General features: G+C 38.2%; 1 protein-coding gene across 1 annotated transcript; it reads left to right on the plus strand.

The window, feature by feature from the left end:
• The first annotated feature begins 996 nt into the window (after positions 1-996).
• Positions 997-12,484, plus strand: LOC123758622 (transmembrane protein 59). Its single transcript, XM_045743100.2, has 6 exons — positions 997-1,186; positions 5,929-6,064; positions 7,755-7,855; positions 8,987-9,215; positions 9,535-9,704; positions 11,391-12,484. Exons 1-6 carry the CDS (start codon positions 1,010-1,012, stop codon positions 11,538-11,540), a joined length of 963 nt encoding a protein of 320 aa, XP_045599056.1. The 5' UTR covers positions 997-1,009; the 3' UTR covers positions 11,541-12,484.
• Positions 12,485-15,315: the final 2,831 nt, after the last annotated feature.

The raw sequence follows: 15,315 nt of genomic DNA on the forward strand, positions 1-15,315 counted from the left end.
AAGAAGGTTGACTTAGCTCTGGAATGACTTTTGTTGTCCAGTGTTGCACTTTCTGGCAACTTGGCCTTCTGAAGATGATTATTATTAATTACTTAATCATTAATTAATAATAATAATTATTATTAATTAACGTTGCCCGAAACGCTATGCGTATTAGTGGCTTTAGGTATTGTATATATTAGCTCTATCTATAAATCCAACAGTATGTTTGTAACTGTGCATCCATGTATGTACTTTTTCTAAATAAATTATTATTATTATTATTATTATTAATTACTATAAAAGTGGAGTTGCTAATCATGCAACTGGAAACGCTATGCGTGCTGGTGGCTTTACAAGAATGTAAAATCATCATTGCTATGTACTTTCTAAACCCCCAATGTACATTCTTGTATATAAATAAATATAAATAAATAAATAAATAAATGCACGTAAGTGCATTTATTTATTTGGAAAGGTGGAAAGAGTAAGACCACCCAGGCACTAGCTAAATATAGTAAGTTTAACTAAAGTAGACAAGAAAGTGGAAATAGATTATTACACAAGAAAGGAAAGGGAAAGTGAAGATCACAACGGAAAGTGAAAGTGTACGAAAGTGAATTAACAAATAACTAAAATAAAGGCGAGGCATGAGGGAAGGGTATAATAAAGAGAAGTGTGACGAAGAGAGAGACATAAGAGGTTAGAGAGATGAAAGTGAGACGATGATGATGTTGTATGATGATGATAATGATGATAATGATGAGAGAAGTGAGTAATAACAACCTCCCCTCAAGGTGTTATCGCCACATACCAACCTCTCCGCTTCTCTCAAACTTATCAACCCCAACTTAATTATCCCTCTTGTAATAATGTACTTAGAAGAATAAATCATAATATATGCATGTTAGAATTATTATTTTGCTCGATATAATTGTAAATGTTTGGGAAAACGTTGAGTAGAGGGTATAATAATGATAATAGATGTGTTAAGGTGGGTGAAGCCGGAGCCAGAGAGGTAACGGAGGCGATGAAGGGGACAGGCGCCACAAGAGCACTAACAATGGCGCTGCTACACACCTTCCTAACACTCCTGGCGGTCCTCGCCCTCTGCTGGGGCCAGGACACCTTCGACAAGATCCTCAGCAACGTGACGTCGTGTGAGGAGGTGTGCACCAAGTCCTACTCCCCTCACACCAACCCTGACGTGAGTACTTGAGCAGATAAATGATGGAGTTGTCGACCTCCCTCACACAGGGAAAGCTGTTCAGCTTTTATGTCACTTTTGGCTAATTACTGCCCCGTTGGGGCCGTATTGAGCTGCTCCTTATACAGTGACGAGCAGCTTTTGCTAACTGTTCGTACGACTGTATTATCACTAACAAAGTTATTGGTTCCAAAGTATCGTTGTTTTGTCTTTAATGTTCACCTAAATAAACCTGAGGCCCGCCATCTATCTAGTAGCCACAATGGGGACAGGAAGCCAGTGACATGTCAGATGACCCACCTCCCCCCCATCCCTCCTCTCACGAATTTTTCCTGATTTTTTTTGTTTCCAAATTTATTTTGAACTATAACCCTGTAAGGCATCTGCTGACGATGTTGAATATTGCCACTTATATGTGACCTTTTTAAAGAAGTTGTTTGGCTTAGCTGTTTAGTATCAAGTGTCGACCAGCGTCGGGGTGGCAGTTATGGCCCTCGACCGTTCGTGCTGTGAGAATCGCTTCTGGAACAAGAAGTCATTCCAGAAGTCGACTTCTCGACTTCTGGAACAAAAACTCGTTCCCGAATTGCTTCTATGAGTAGAACAACTCCCAGAACCCTCTCTACGTGTGCTCCAGGTCACTGCTTGATAGGCCTTGACCTCATCAGAAGGGTTAGATAGAAGTTGTATGGGGAGAGCAAACCCCACAGGACTGTGGGTCAGGTGTCATTGACCCAAGAGGCAACACGGCAGAGGCAGAATGGGTGGTTGTCGCCCCATGGCACAGATCATGATCAACTTTCAAACTTGCACAGTCGGAGAAAGTTTAGGGGGGATATCATTAAGAACACCGAAAATGCAGGGATTTCCAGGGCCTGAAGGGTAAACAAAGCGGGACACCCAGGCACTGGGGATGCTATGCTTTACCTAAAAGTAAGCCAACACAGCCATATTCACATGGCTGTGAAGACCAATGTTGGTGCAACATGAATGTTGAGCATGTGAACCACCAGTGGGGCCCCGTGCCGTGCCAGCCAACGTTGATCCCGACCAGGGCAAAGACAGTGTGGCAAAAGGCCTTTGACTTACAAAGGGTGAGCAACCTGCCCTCTTAAAAATGTTGCTTTTGGTCGTTTACCAGTATGGCCGAAAGTGGACGTAATTTGAAAATGAAAAAAAAAAATGAAAATAAATTTGGGATTTTTTTTCAGCAACAGTAAGTTAAGGGTCCTCTGGTAGATTAAGTGGGCAAGAAATTCTCATCAAGTTTCAAAACGTTATGAAAAACGTTAATTGAAAGTTTCCTCTCCTAACCTTACCGAGTAAGCCGGACGACTCAAACAGAAAACAGGACACTACGTCACTTTTGTGAGTCGGTTTCATTTCAAATTACGTCCAAATTTGACTATAGCGCGCATACGAGCGAAAAGCGACGCTATTTTTAAGAGGACGGGTTGGGGTGAGAGCCACCACAAGCAAGGAGGACCTGTACGGGAGTGACCCCTGAACACGTCAGAGAAGAGCTGTCAGTGCAAGGGCAGCACTAGGAGCACCCTGCAAATGCTAAGCACATGCAGCTGCAAGCACTCTTAAAGCCTGGCTCACACACCACACCACACTGTAGAATACAAGAAAGTCCACCAAGGGCAAACATTACATCACTTGGCTGAATAGGACACGGGTCAGCATGGAAGAGAGGTGACCCGGCTATCTACCCATCACCCAGCATGAGCACCTGCATGCCTGCTCATTCACCCACCTGCCCACCCTCCTCCCACACCCAATTGCCCTGCCCACTGGTCTTCCAGCCTTACTTCATGACCACCCACCCACCATTAAAAAAATTATCTACAAACAACTCTACTCCTACCTCATGCAATTTGACATACTGTACTTAGCCCCTGTCAGTTTGGCTTCTGCTCCCAAAAGAGTACCAACGATGCAATTATTAGTCTCCTTGATATAATTTACTCAACCCTTGACAAAAATGAGTTCCCAATTGGGCTCTTCATTGACCTGAGAAAAGCCTTTGATACTGTTAATCACAACTACCTCTTACGTAAACTCCTTTATGGAATCCGAGGCCATGCACTGGACTATATCCTATCTTGGTGATAGGCACCACTGTGTAGCCATCAATGATATAACCTCTCCTACTCTACCAGTAACCATTGGAGTGCCACAGGGCAGTATCTTGGGGACCTCTCCTATTTCTTATATACATCAATGATCTGCCTAATGTCTCTTAACATTCTGAAACCTATATTGTTTGCTGATGATACTACCCTCATCTACTCTAACCCCAACCCACATACACTAAATAATGTTAATAATGAACTAAAAAAAAAGTCCACTTATGGATGTCAACCAACAAACTAACACTTAACATTAGAAAAGCCCTACTACTACTTATTTGGAAGCAAATCTACAAATGCAATTCAGCTTCAGATAGACAATGTAAACATTAATAATAAAAATGATGGAAAGTTTCTTGGCCTATTCCTAGACAAAAAACTCAACTTCAGCACCCACATACAACACATAACTAAGAAAGTCTCTGAAACAGTTGGTATACTCTCCAAAATCAGATATGTACCTAACTCTGCTCTCATCTCTCTATATTATGCACTAATCTATCCCTATCTTAATTATGGTATCTGTGCATGGGGTTCAACCACTGCAAACCACCTAAAGTCCATCATCACCCAGCAAAAAATTTATCAGAATAATAATAACATTCTGCTTTCAGACAACACTCGGCCCCCTTGTTTAACTCCCTAAACATAATCTCACTCCACAAATTCTCTTGTCAACTACATTTACAAAACTCTGTTCTTAAATGCAAATCCTGCTCTGACACTCTGCCTGGACAGATGTGATAGGACCCATTATCACCACACCAGAAATAAATCTCTCTGATAACCCCAGAGTCAAACTTAATCTGTGTAAACACTCTATGCAAATAAAGGGACCCAGTCTATGGAACTCGCTCCCTAATGAATTGAAAAGCTGTCCAACTTTTGCATCATTCAAAAACAAAACTAAAAAGTACCTAATTTCATCTTCATAGTTTTTTACCTTGTTACTTTAAAATTGCACTGTATCTTAGTGCTACAGTCAGTCAGGAGATACAGTCTCCCAATCTTTATGTACCCAATCCGAACAACTTTACCATTGTGATCATTGCTGTCGTCTTATCTTATATCTGCTATCAATTTGCTGTATGATGCCTATTAATCTTTGTTTAAATTACCAATCAAGCTGTCAATGTAATCAATCAGAGCTTTAATATACCAATGTGATTTAATATACTTACTAATCTCTCTCGTCTCATTTTTTTCTTGTAATGTATCCGTTATTTTATTAATTCTGCTAGATTTTACCTACTTAAAATTATCTGTTAGATTAAGGACCTGCCTGAAACGCTGCGCGTACTAGTGGCTTTACAAGATTGTAAATACCTTGCTATGTATTCTCACAAACCCAGTGTACCTTCTTGTATATAAATAAATAAATAAAAATAAATAAGCAGAAGTACCTATTAAGGGGGCATATCAATGTAAAATTAAAAGTGGTTCAATTTGCTTATAAATTTTTTTTATGAAATGGTTATAGAAAGGGCTGCAGCTGGTCCAAGTTTCATCATCACACCCTAAACAGAAAAGGAGAAAAAAAAATAAACAACGAATTATGCAACGAATTTTCAAATAGTTTCAGGGAACACATGTGTCAACTAAAATCATTTCTATAACACTCAGATATTAAATTAAGCATGTAATAAAGGATTCTAGTGATCAGTTTTATCAAAAAAGTGTTTAGTGCAATAATATAATTTTTCAAAGTTACCCTTCTAAAAAAATATGCAATATATGATATTTTTAAATTTTTATAAAATCAACAATTAGACTTTGGACTAAAATGTCTACTAGATTCTGTAGAAGCACAAACGCTACATATAAGGTGTAATTTGCATGTAAATTGATTAATAAATGAAAGCTCTGAAGTAATTTGAAGGTGTAAATTACTTTCCAGAGTAAAATAAAGATCCAAGTTCGGCCACCTGTAGCTGAGCTTGACTTCGACAGATTTCGTTCATAATTGGCATCCTTGCAGATAGGCATCCATTGAGCAAGGTGTGCAAGTTTCATGCAAATCCCTTGATAACAAACGAGAAAAAAATATTGGCCAAAAAAAAAAGAAAAAAAAAAATTAAATATATTGCACATACATATTACAATTATTACAAGAGTTTGTGCTTCTACAGCACATAGTAGACATTTTAGTTGACACATGTGTTCCCTGAGATTATTTGAGAATGTTGAACATTCGTTGCATAATACGTTGTGTATTTTTTTTCTCCTTTTCTGTTTAGGGTGTGATGGTGAAACTTGGACCAGTTGCAGCCCTTTCTATAACCATTTCATAAAAAAATTTATAAGCAAATTGAACAACTTTTAATTTATAACGATTTAGAATGATATGCCCCCTTAAATTATATTTTTGATTTATAGTGTGTAAAAATAAGAATAATGGTGGTTGTGGTACAAAAATTGCAAATATGGTCATTTTTTGAATTCCCCTGTAAGAATTGTTCTTGTCAGAATGTTTGGATTATCCAGCAGGGGGTCGTTCCCATACAATTCTGACAAGTGAGCTTAGACAGTACTGTTGTACAGCATTTTGTCTTCCCCCAGTCACTTACAAACTGGTTATTTTATATATTTATTTATTTGCACTTGCAGTCGACTGATAATGTTGCTTGCAGCCGAGGCTGCCGTTTCTACTCGATCAATGAGTTTGTGTTGGATGACCAGCCCGACCATGGGAATGCAGTTGATGGCAGTGATGCACACCCAATCAAGACCGCCTGCTACAATGGTGAGATGGGCATACGTGATGCTATAGCCACGTGTGTTGTCTATTGTAGTATTTTCTGGTGTTCAGTAGAGTGGCAAGTGGCATGTCTGGAGGCATTGGATTCTTATGGTTGCCATATGTCCCTTGAATATCTTCCTTACTGCTCTTCTTGCCATGCTTCATTATATTCTACTTGCAGTCAACTTATATTCTACCCTTGGCATTCAAAGTTTAACCATTTGTGGCCATCTTCAAATTCTAAAGAATTTCTACCTTCAGTAGAATAGTGCAAAATTTTGAACTGAATAATGTAAATGGTGGGGGGCTAATAATGACAAACATTAATAATAAATCCCTCCCAGCTTTCCCACATTTTGGCTTCCTCTTAGATGTATTTCCCCTTATTTAACACTGATTTCAGATAGCGTTCTCTTTACTTACAGTACTAGTAATATCTTCATCATTTATCATTTTCACAGGTCTTGTTAACATTCATGTCTTCTTACTGTGTATCTCCGCTTTCTAAGAGCTTTTCTTATTTTCCGATTCTCGACTTGTAATCTTTCACGTCTTTTATCCTTGTGAAGTACAGACGCACTTTATCACGTGAAACTTTTAACGTTTGGACCCGTTGGGGTGTGTCCGGCTGTTAAACGTTAAAGATCCCACTCGGCGATGCCTAAAATGTTTACTATTTTTGTTTTCTGCTACTGTATTTTGGGGATATTGCCCCAAACCATGTTTGGTGTCAAAATATTTGTAAATAAATTTGTGTATTGATGCAAACCAATATGATTTTTGTTAATAGGTTGAGTGACAGTGTTGAACGTGTAAATGTTTATAAACATTTAAACAAATTTTTTCAACATACCAGTACCTCGTGTATTTTTCAACAAACAATTGTATAAATGTGTGTATATGATCAGTCTGCATTGATGTAAAAAGAACGCAAACAAAATTCTTACTTTTCCAGCAGGTAATTTGCAAAGTATTGCAAAAACTCTTGCCAGAGCAATTACGATCCTGAGTGATGGATAGTTGGCCAAGGCGATCTTTTGATTTCCAACATCAACAGGGGTACAACAGGGTACCAACTTTGGTTGGTACCCTGGTAAGCTATGCCCATGCTGTGCTCTAAATAAAAATAAAAAATAAAGAATTGTGAATGACCTGATTTTCAGGAATTCAGAGATGTATGGTGCATTTTAGCAGCATGAGAATGCTCGAGTGTTCTAAAATTGGACAGCTCGTGTATATAATCGGACAACCCTTGAGAAAACAAGAAATAATTAAGTCGTCAATATAATTAAAAGAATGTCATAATGATAGAAGGATGATTAGAGTTAGTGAAAAGGTTTGGGGATAGTCCAAACAATATGAGAAAGAGCAGGTAAATAAGTGAATCTGTCTTTCTAATAGTGTTGCATTTTGATGCATACACAGAGGTGTATCCCACTTGTGTATATACTGTATACTGAAAAGCTTTAGCTCCTGGATTATGTTTAGGACTAAAGTGTATTTGCTGGTTAATTGGCATGTATCATAGCCTTAATAAGCCTGCCATCATTGTTGGCCCCCCAAAATTGTAAGATGCACAGTGAGAGTATTTTAGTACTTTATTCAGACTTAATTAAGTCATTGTACAAGAAAATTTAGTTGATACTTCTTTAGTATACATGTTTGGTATTTGATCTAATAACTACTTCTACAGCATGTGTGGAATCCTACAACGAGACATCACCTAATACAGCAGCGTGCAGGTTTGGGTGTGATTCCCAAGAGAAAGTGTCTGCAGATACAAAGAAGAACAAGGTTGTACGAGTTTAAATTATTATAATTTTAAATGTGTTCATTTATCAGGGGGGTGTTGTTTTGCATATTATTGTTGAACCTAGTCTTTAGCTTCAAGCACTGTTTAGAAAGCAAATTTAGGAGAAATGTGTAGGTTAGGGGAATTGGGGTTTTAATATAGGTGGCCTGCTTGTAATCTCTGAAATATTTTACAGGGGTGAGAGACTGGCACAGTAGGAATGACTGTTATAGGAATGTAAACTTCAGATACTTTAGTGGTGTTTTAGTGGATGAATTAATGATGGAATACTGTTTACTCCTCTAGAAAAGATTTGAGACTGACCGTCAGTTTTTCAGTTGCATCCAGAGAACTGATTGAAACTCCATTGCTTTGTGACCCTAAAGTGGCAAAGTGAGGAGTCCTTGTGCTAAAGGCAATTGTATTTAGATGGGTTTTGTCTGAATGGATGAGTGAAGTGAATAGGACTAATGAATTGGAGTATAATTAGAAGAATGTCATAATGATAGATAGATGATTAAGAGTTGGTGAGAGAATTTGGGGATAGTCCAAACAATGAGCAGGTGAATAAGTGAACCTGTCTATCTAATAGTGTTGCATTTTGATGCATACTTTACCCAAGGTCAAAAATCATCTTGCTGGAAAATGGTAGCAGCTTGCAAAATTGACATACTGTAGTGTCACTGTTTTCTGTTTTGGGTCCTCTGGTAGGTTAGGAGAGGAGGGCAGTACTTATTTTAGTACAACAGTTTCCTGATGTTGAGGAAACTTTAAGGGGATGGGTTGAATAAGTTGAGGTGGAACAGTTTAAAAGCAATTTACTTAATATATAGTTATGAATTATTGAATCATTATTTTTTTAGATAAATTATGGGAAGGGCATGAAGAAGTAATATGAAGATGTAGGGCATTTATGTCAGTCTTTTGCTGGTGTGATGTTATTCAGGTTAGTGGGGAAGATTCAGTAAATGAATGTCTTTGGTAATTCAAATTAATTCCCCATATTGTTCTATTTCTTAGACTGGAAAAATAGGGTAATGATGGTAAATTGCTCATTTTTAATTAATCTAAATATTTTTGACTTGAATAAAATCTATATAAAAAAAGGACCATTACATTACATTACATTGCAGGGTGATGATGGTCCCTCTATACATCTGCTGAGTCCACTGATGCAAGTTCATGCAGTGTACTCCTCCTTTGTTGGTGCTGTCCACATTGTCCGCTCTTCACTGGTCACCTACTTTTTGAGCGATGATCGCTCTATTGTGGCAGTTGAATCTGAACCCAAACTCATGATGGAGGTGATTTCTGAGGAGGAAGACGAGCCGCCACTAGAGCTGCAGCAACGGGCCCGAGAGCGTGAGTGTTTCCTTAATGGGGGTTGCTTGGTATCCCCCCTTCATTATAAGGAGCTCATATTCCCATTAAAGTCAAAGATAGCCACCCCCCTTCCCCTTTTATCCTGGCTTCTCCAGTCCACACAAATTAGACAGGGGTAATTTTAATGAAATTAATGTCAGGTTTAGTCCAGGCACTTGAGCTTTGGCCTCTCAGCTGCACACGTAACGGGCTCCCACCAAAGATATCTTGTTTTGCAAACTTTGAGCTATGCTTATTCATCTTTGCTCATCTTAAACATGTGTTTTTTTTTATATTAATTGTGGTAGTGTGGTTGCAGTAAATGTGGAGGGAGGTGAAGATCCATCAGTAGTGCACTGTGTGTCTCGACGCCTTGGAGTGCCCCCTTACCTGCTGGTGGCCTCTGTCCTGGTCTTGGTCCTCTTCACCCTGTATGTAATCTTCGCAGTCTGCAGCACAGCCTCTCCCCCCAAGGCCAAAGGCTATACAGTGAGTTATCACTTCTTGAAGCTTTAGTTTTCTAGCTGCTCAAATTATTGCACATTTTCAAATATGCTTGTTTCATAAATTGGCCTGACAATGTAATGTTTAGGAGGTGCATGCAGTATTTGGCTATGCATTGTACTTGTACAGTTTGTTAAACTGCTAAGTCATGAAATGAAACCAGTCAAAAGTGCAAGAATTGAAATGATATACAGTATCTGTGTTCTTGGCAAACAGTGTCTCATAAGTGATCAAAGGCTGGGGGCTCTGGGGCGAGGAGACTTAAAGGAACCTGAACAATACTCATTCAGCCAATAGATGGTGTGTAAAAATTAGATAAAGAAGGTAAATTGGTTGTTGGAACTGGAAACTTGCTATAGTATCAATGACAGTATCCATGTAGGCTTAAAAGACTAATATATGAGTGTGTCAAGTAGGATTACTGAACATGGCTTTAAATTGTTAAACCTTGAAATATGTACAGACATTTGCCAAAAAAAGTATTGGGCATTGCCCTCGACATTTGCCAGAAAAAGTATTGGCCATTGCCCTCCATTAACTTTAGACACTATATAAAAAGGAACATGCAAAGCTGACTTTCATTTTTGACATTGGCTTATCTTTGATATCTTGTGTTCATTACCATCAAATTTAATGTACCAAAAACTGCCAAAAATTTACCAAGGCCTTAAATTTCTGAAAGTATTATTAAATGCCACTTACATAAGTGCACTTTTACAATTACACAATTCACTGGTGCTGTAAGACTTTAACGACAACACTTTCCGTTGTGCATAGTTGTTTTAACAATTTGGTGATCTGATGATAGCAAGCAAGATAATGTCGTTTAGAAACCTAAATTACGATGTGTTAAAAGCAATATAAGCAGCTATTTTTACACTAGTATTGGAATATGCAGCCCCTGCTTGGCATCCATACCTTGTGAAACATAAAACTAAAATTGAAGAGGTTTGCTACTAGATTGCCAGAGCTTAAGGGCTCAAGTTATGAGGATAGGCTGGTGAAACTGGATCTCATAACCTTAGAGGACAGAAGAGATAACAACAACGTACGCTGTACAAGATACTGAGGGGAATAGAAAGGTGGACAAGGACAGCCTCTAAGTCAAGAGAAAGCTTGGCAAGAGGACACAAGTGGGAGGTGGAATCTTAAGTGTTTCAAAGAAATGTAAGGAAATACCCTGTATGGGTGGTCAACAAGTGGAATGCACTAAGAGCACAAGTTGTGGAAGCCACCTCCATCCATAACTTTAAGGAAAAGTTTGACAAAGACATAGTGTGTTAGAATAGTGAAGCTTTAATGCACCGGGTACAAGAAGACTAGTAGGCAGGACATAGAGCTAGACCTCACTGCCCCATAATCACAGATGGGCAAGTACTGCTAGGTGAACGGAAGCACCGGTTGAAAAGAAACATATCCAGTCATTTATCCTGCCGGTGGTTTGACCTTGGGAGTTCAATTGTGAGCCAAGGGCAATGATCGATTAACTTCACCAATTCATTTAAACAAAATATTATTCTATAAAAATCTTGGAATTAAACTCTAGAATGGATAAATGGTTATTCTGGTCATGTAAGGCAGTATTACTGTATATAGGAACTCGTGAATTGCATAGTTATATATAACCATACTTAGGGTTTGTCTTTGACAATTATTTATTTATGTTAGCAGAATGGACTGAGTGTGCAAGCTGATCCTATGACACTGCCAATTAAAGTGGTGCGACCAGAGGATCTGACCCGACTCAGCTTTACGGACGAGGAAGATATGCAGGCTCCAGCATTACCCACCAAGGTCAAGCTGCCCGATTCTATCATCTAGCTACAGCTTTGAAAACTGCCAGCATAGCTAATATATGCAGTGTGTACTTTGATGATTTAATTTGTTGACAATTAGAATTGGTTTATCAGTATTTTTCATCTCTTGAGTTTGTGTTGGTGTCACTGCTTATCATGTTTGTCAATTCATTTATTTAACTGTGTAAAATAGTCTGCCTCATGTTTCATGTTGTGGGAACACGGTAATTAAGTTCATGCATGTGTACAACCCCTGCCCCCCCCCTCCCTTCCCCAGATAAAAAAGTAACTTAAGAATGTATTCATGTTCTTCATATAATGGATTACTGTAATTTCTCTTCTTATCAATTATATATTTTACAGTTTTTTTTTTTGCTGTAAAACTGCAGTATTATGTAAAACCTTTGTACCTATTTGCATTCCTGGTAAAACATCTGTAACTGTTCAGAAAGTTTATGAAGTTAGTTTATCCTCAGTTAAGGTTTTAAAATGTTAACTACATTTGGTTTTTCTTATCTGTTTTGCATTTAGAAATTCTAAACTAGTTTTGAGCTATTAGATTGTTTGACTGGACCAATCAGGTTAACTGTTATTACATTAGATCTTAAACAATTTTCAAGTGTGGTTTAAAATTAATTAACTTGAAAGGATTTTTGGCTTTGCTCAAGTGATGTACCATTTTGATATAAAAGTTTAGTATGTGCAAGTGTATCCTTGCTGAACTTGACTAATGGTGTTTAATGTAGTTTTTCATGATTGCCATTATGCTACACTAAGACATGTTATTGAGAATGTCTTAAGCTTATGTGTTGGATATTTCTAATTGAGTATAAACCTGAACTAGTTACTGTTACCAAAGGTAGTTTATCAGAGTATATATTTATACTGGATGTGCCATTTTATTTGGTGGTCTGATTTAAGTTCTTAATATGTTGTGGATTTGCTACACAATAAAACAACTACTTATAATTTTTGTTCTTTTTCTGTCAACAGAACCTAAGATAGCTAGGGCACCCCATTCCTTTTGGGGGTGTTGAGGGGAGATGGGCCTAGTTTGCCCACTAACCATACCAAGCACCACAAGAGTTCTCTTACCCATGTAACGTCACCGGTTCCTATTGCGTTGTTTTGATTTGTGAAACATTGGAGCGTTTGTTCCCGTGATTTCATTTGACATACAGTACTAATAAAATCTTGAAACGTCTGTGCACTGTGTTGGCTCCACATGCAGGCATTTTGTTAGTAAAATTTTCTACAAGTGGGATAAATAAGAGAAGGAGCTCGGTGCTGACATGTGAGAAGAAAAGGTTTAAGGTGTAGAGTGGGATGGCAAGAAGTGTTGTGTGTACTGAACATTAAATGAGCAAGACTACACTTTGACTAAGACTACATCTATCTATGACTATTTTTCTAGAAATGAAAGTGATAAAGCGATTCAAAAAGAAAAGTCGAGGAATAGTCAAGTTGCATAAAGAGTTGATAATACAGTGTGGGATTACCTCATCACCATCAGTCTCCACTTCAGTCAACCCAACACTATTCCCACCCACTACCTCTATCATATAATAACTGTGCAACATCAACAATTATCTTCAGCTTCATAATTAGATTGGAATGTCTTATATCGGTGAGTACAAAGTACTGTATAATTTTTTCACCTTAATATTTAGGATGAACTACTTGATGTGCACAATGGGTTATTCTTCGGTCTGTCCCAAGGTGTCCGGAAAGGATGTACAGTGACACCTCGACTTACGATCGCCCATATATGTACTTGCAAAATTTTTCAAGTTACGGCGTAAGTTTTGTCGGAAAGTGCCGACTTACGACCGTGTCGTCGACTAACAACCTTTGTTGATATGCATTTGGGTCGAACGAGCGTGTGTTCCTGGTGGCACGGCCGACCCCGCCTCAGTTTACCAGAGCCGTCCGCTTAGTGACCATCACGCTTGTAAAGAACTTCGTTATTTTTGTGCTTTTGTTTTTTTGAACATAAGTAGTTATTATATATCACACCATGGGTCTTAAGAAAGTCGGTGGTAAAGTTCAACCTAAGAAAACACGTGTAAGGATGAACATAAAGAAAAAAAAAAGAAAAAAGAGATCATTTGTAAACATGAAAATGGTATGAGGGTTGTTGATGTAGAGTAGAGGATGTCCCTTCCTCATTTATTACAAAAATGTGTACAGTATGGGAAGAATTGCAAAGTTTTGCTAAAAAGTGTCACTAAAATCAAGCTGTAGCAGGCCGTTGTGTTAACCTTTTTAGTGACAATGTGATGTCTCACTTCAGACAAGTGTTACAATGTAGGGGGGAAAAAAAAAAGTCACTAGACAGGTTTTTAGTGATAAAAACAAGTAGTGAGCCACAACCAGGTCCTAGTGGTATGCCTGCAAAACCGGTCCGTCTAATTACCACAAGCTACACAAGCTTCAGAAAGCTTCCTGGCAATACATTAGTAATGAATAAATATGATATATTTACTCATTATAATGTTGGTGCTGAATGTACAGCACGAAAAAACATAATTTTAATCTGAAAAAGTATCTTTTTATAAAGAAATTGGACTAAAATAAAAAGCTGGTGACGCCAAATCAAGTCGACGATCCAAGCTTCGGTTAGGTTAGGTTTGGTTTGGTTTGGTTAAGTTAGGTTAGGTTAGGATAGGTTAGGTCAGCCTAACCTATCATATTTATTCATTACTAACGTATTGCCAGGAAGCTTTCTGAAGCTTGTGTAGCTTGTGGTAGCTTGTGGTAATTGGACGGACCCTGCAAAACGTAGGAGAGTACCCTAGAAAAGTCATCACTGCCTGATGTTATAATGGAAGGGGACTCCCCTTCCAAAAACTAACACCTCTCCTCCTCAGTCTTCTATATGCCAACAAGAGTCCTCATTCAAGGTACATACTGTGTTGTAGTGTTATTTGGTATGAAATGTATTGTTAAGCTAATATTTTTGGGGTGTGGAACAGATTAATTCAATTTACATTATTTCTTGTGGGAAAATTTGTTTCGACTTGTGACCCATCTCTGGGAACAGCCTTAAAGTTTGTAAGTTGAGGCCCCACTGTAGTCTTGTGTATATACAGACATTGTACTGTATATACATATTCTTCTGGACTGTGCATTAGTAAGCCTGAAAACTTTTAAGACATTTGGTGATGTCCTCCTGGTATTGAGCCATGTAAGCCCCTGGTTATCAATACACAGTTGAAAAATCATTGTGATGCAGGGATAAAATACATTGATATTTAAACAGTTAAGATTTCTTTATTTCTCTACATGCCCTATTGCCAAAGAATATTCACAGTAGCTTAGACAGCACACACTACCTTAGGCAGTGTTGCTATAGATGCAATTATGCATTTTATTTATTTCAACAAATAGTTAAGGATTATTTAAATTTTGAATTGTGGGGATGGTCTGAGGTGAACAGGAAGGTTCATCCTTTGTGTGGTGGGGGGGGGGGATGCTGTATCTGCTATGTTTTAAGACTTTGTGATAGGTTGTCTTCCCTGAAATGTGTACAGTGTTCCTTCCCCACAGTGTGCCTGTGGACTCTAGAGGGTTGACCTCGCATATTCTTGGTTGATGTAGGGGTTCTGTGGTGGCTGAGCTTTCAACATCAAAGGACTCCTTTGAGAAAAGGAGGCTGAAGTCTTCCTAGAAAAGGGGGAGGTGTCTTTTTTCTGGGCACTTTGCCCTGATAGTTAACAATAGTAAATAGTTTGATAGTTAACAAGTAAATTGACACTTTGATAGTGTGGTGGGGGGACAGCTGAGTACTTCCTCCCGTG

Source organism: Procambarus clarkii, chromosome 31 (assembly GCF_040958095.1).
Source record: "Procambarus clarkii isolate CNS0578487 chromosome 31, FALCON_Pclarkii_2.0, whole genome shotgun sequence".
Taxonomy (NCBI): Eukaryota; Metazoa; Arthropoda; class Malacostraca; order Decapoda; family Cambaridae; genus Procambarus; species Procambarus clarkii.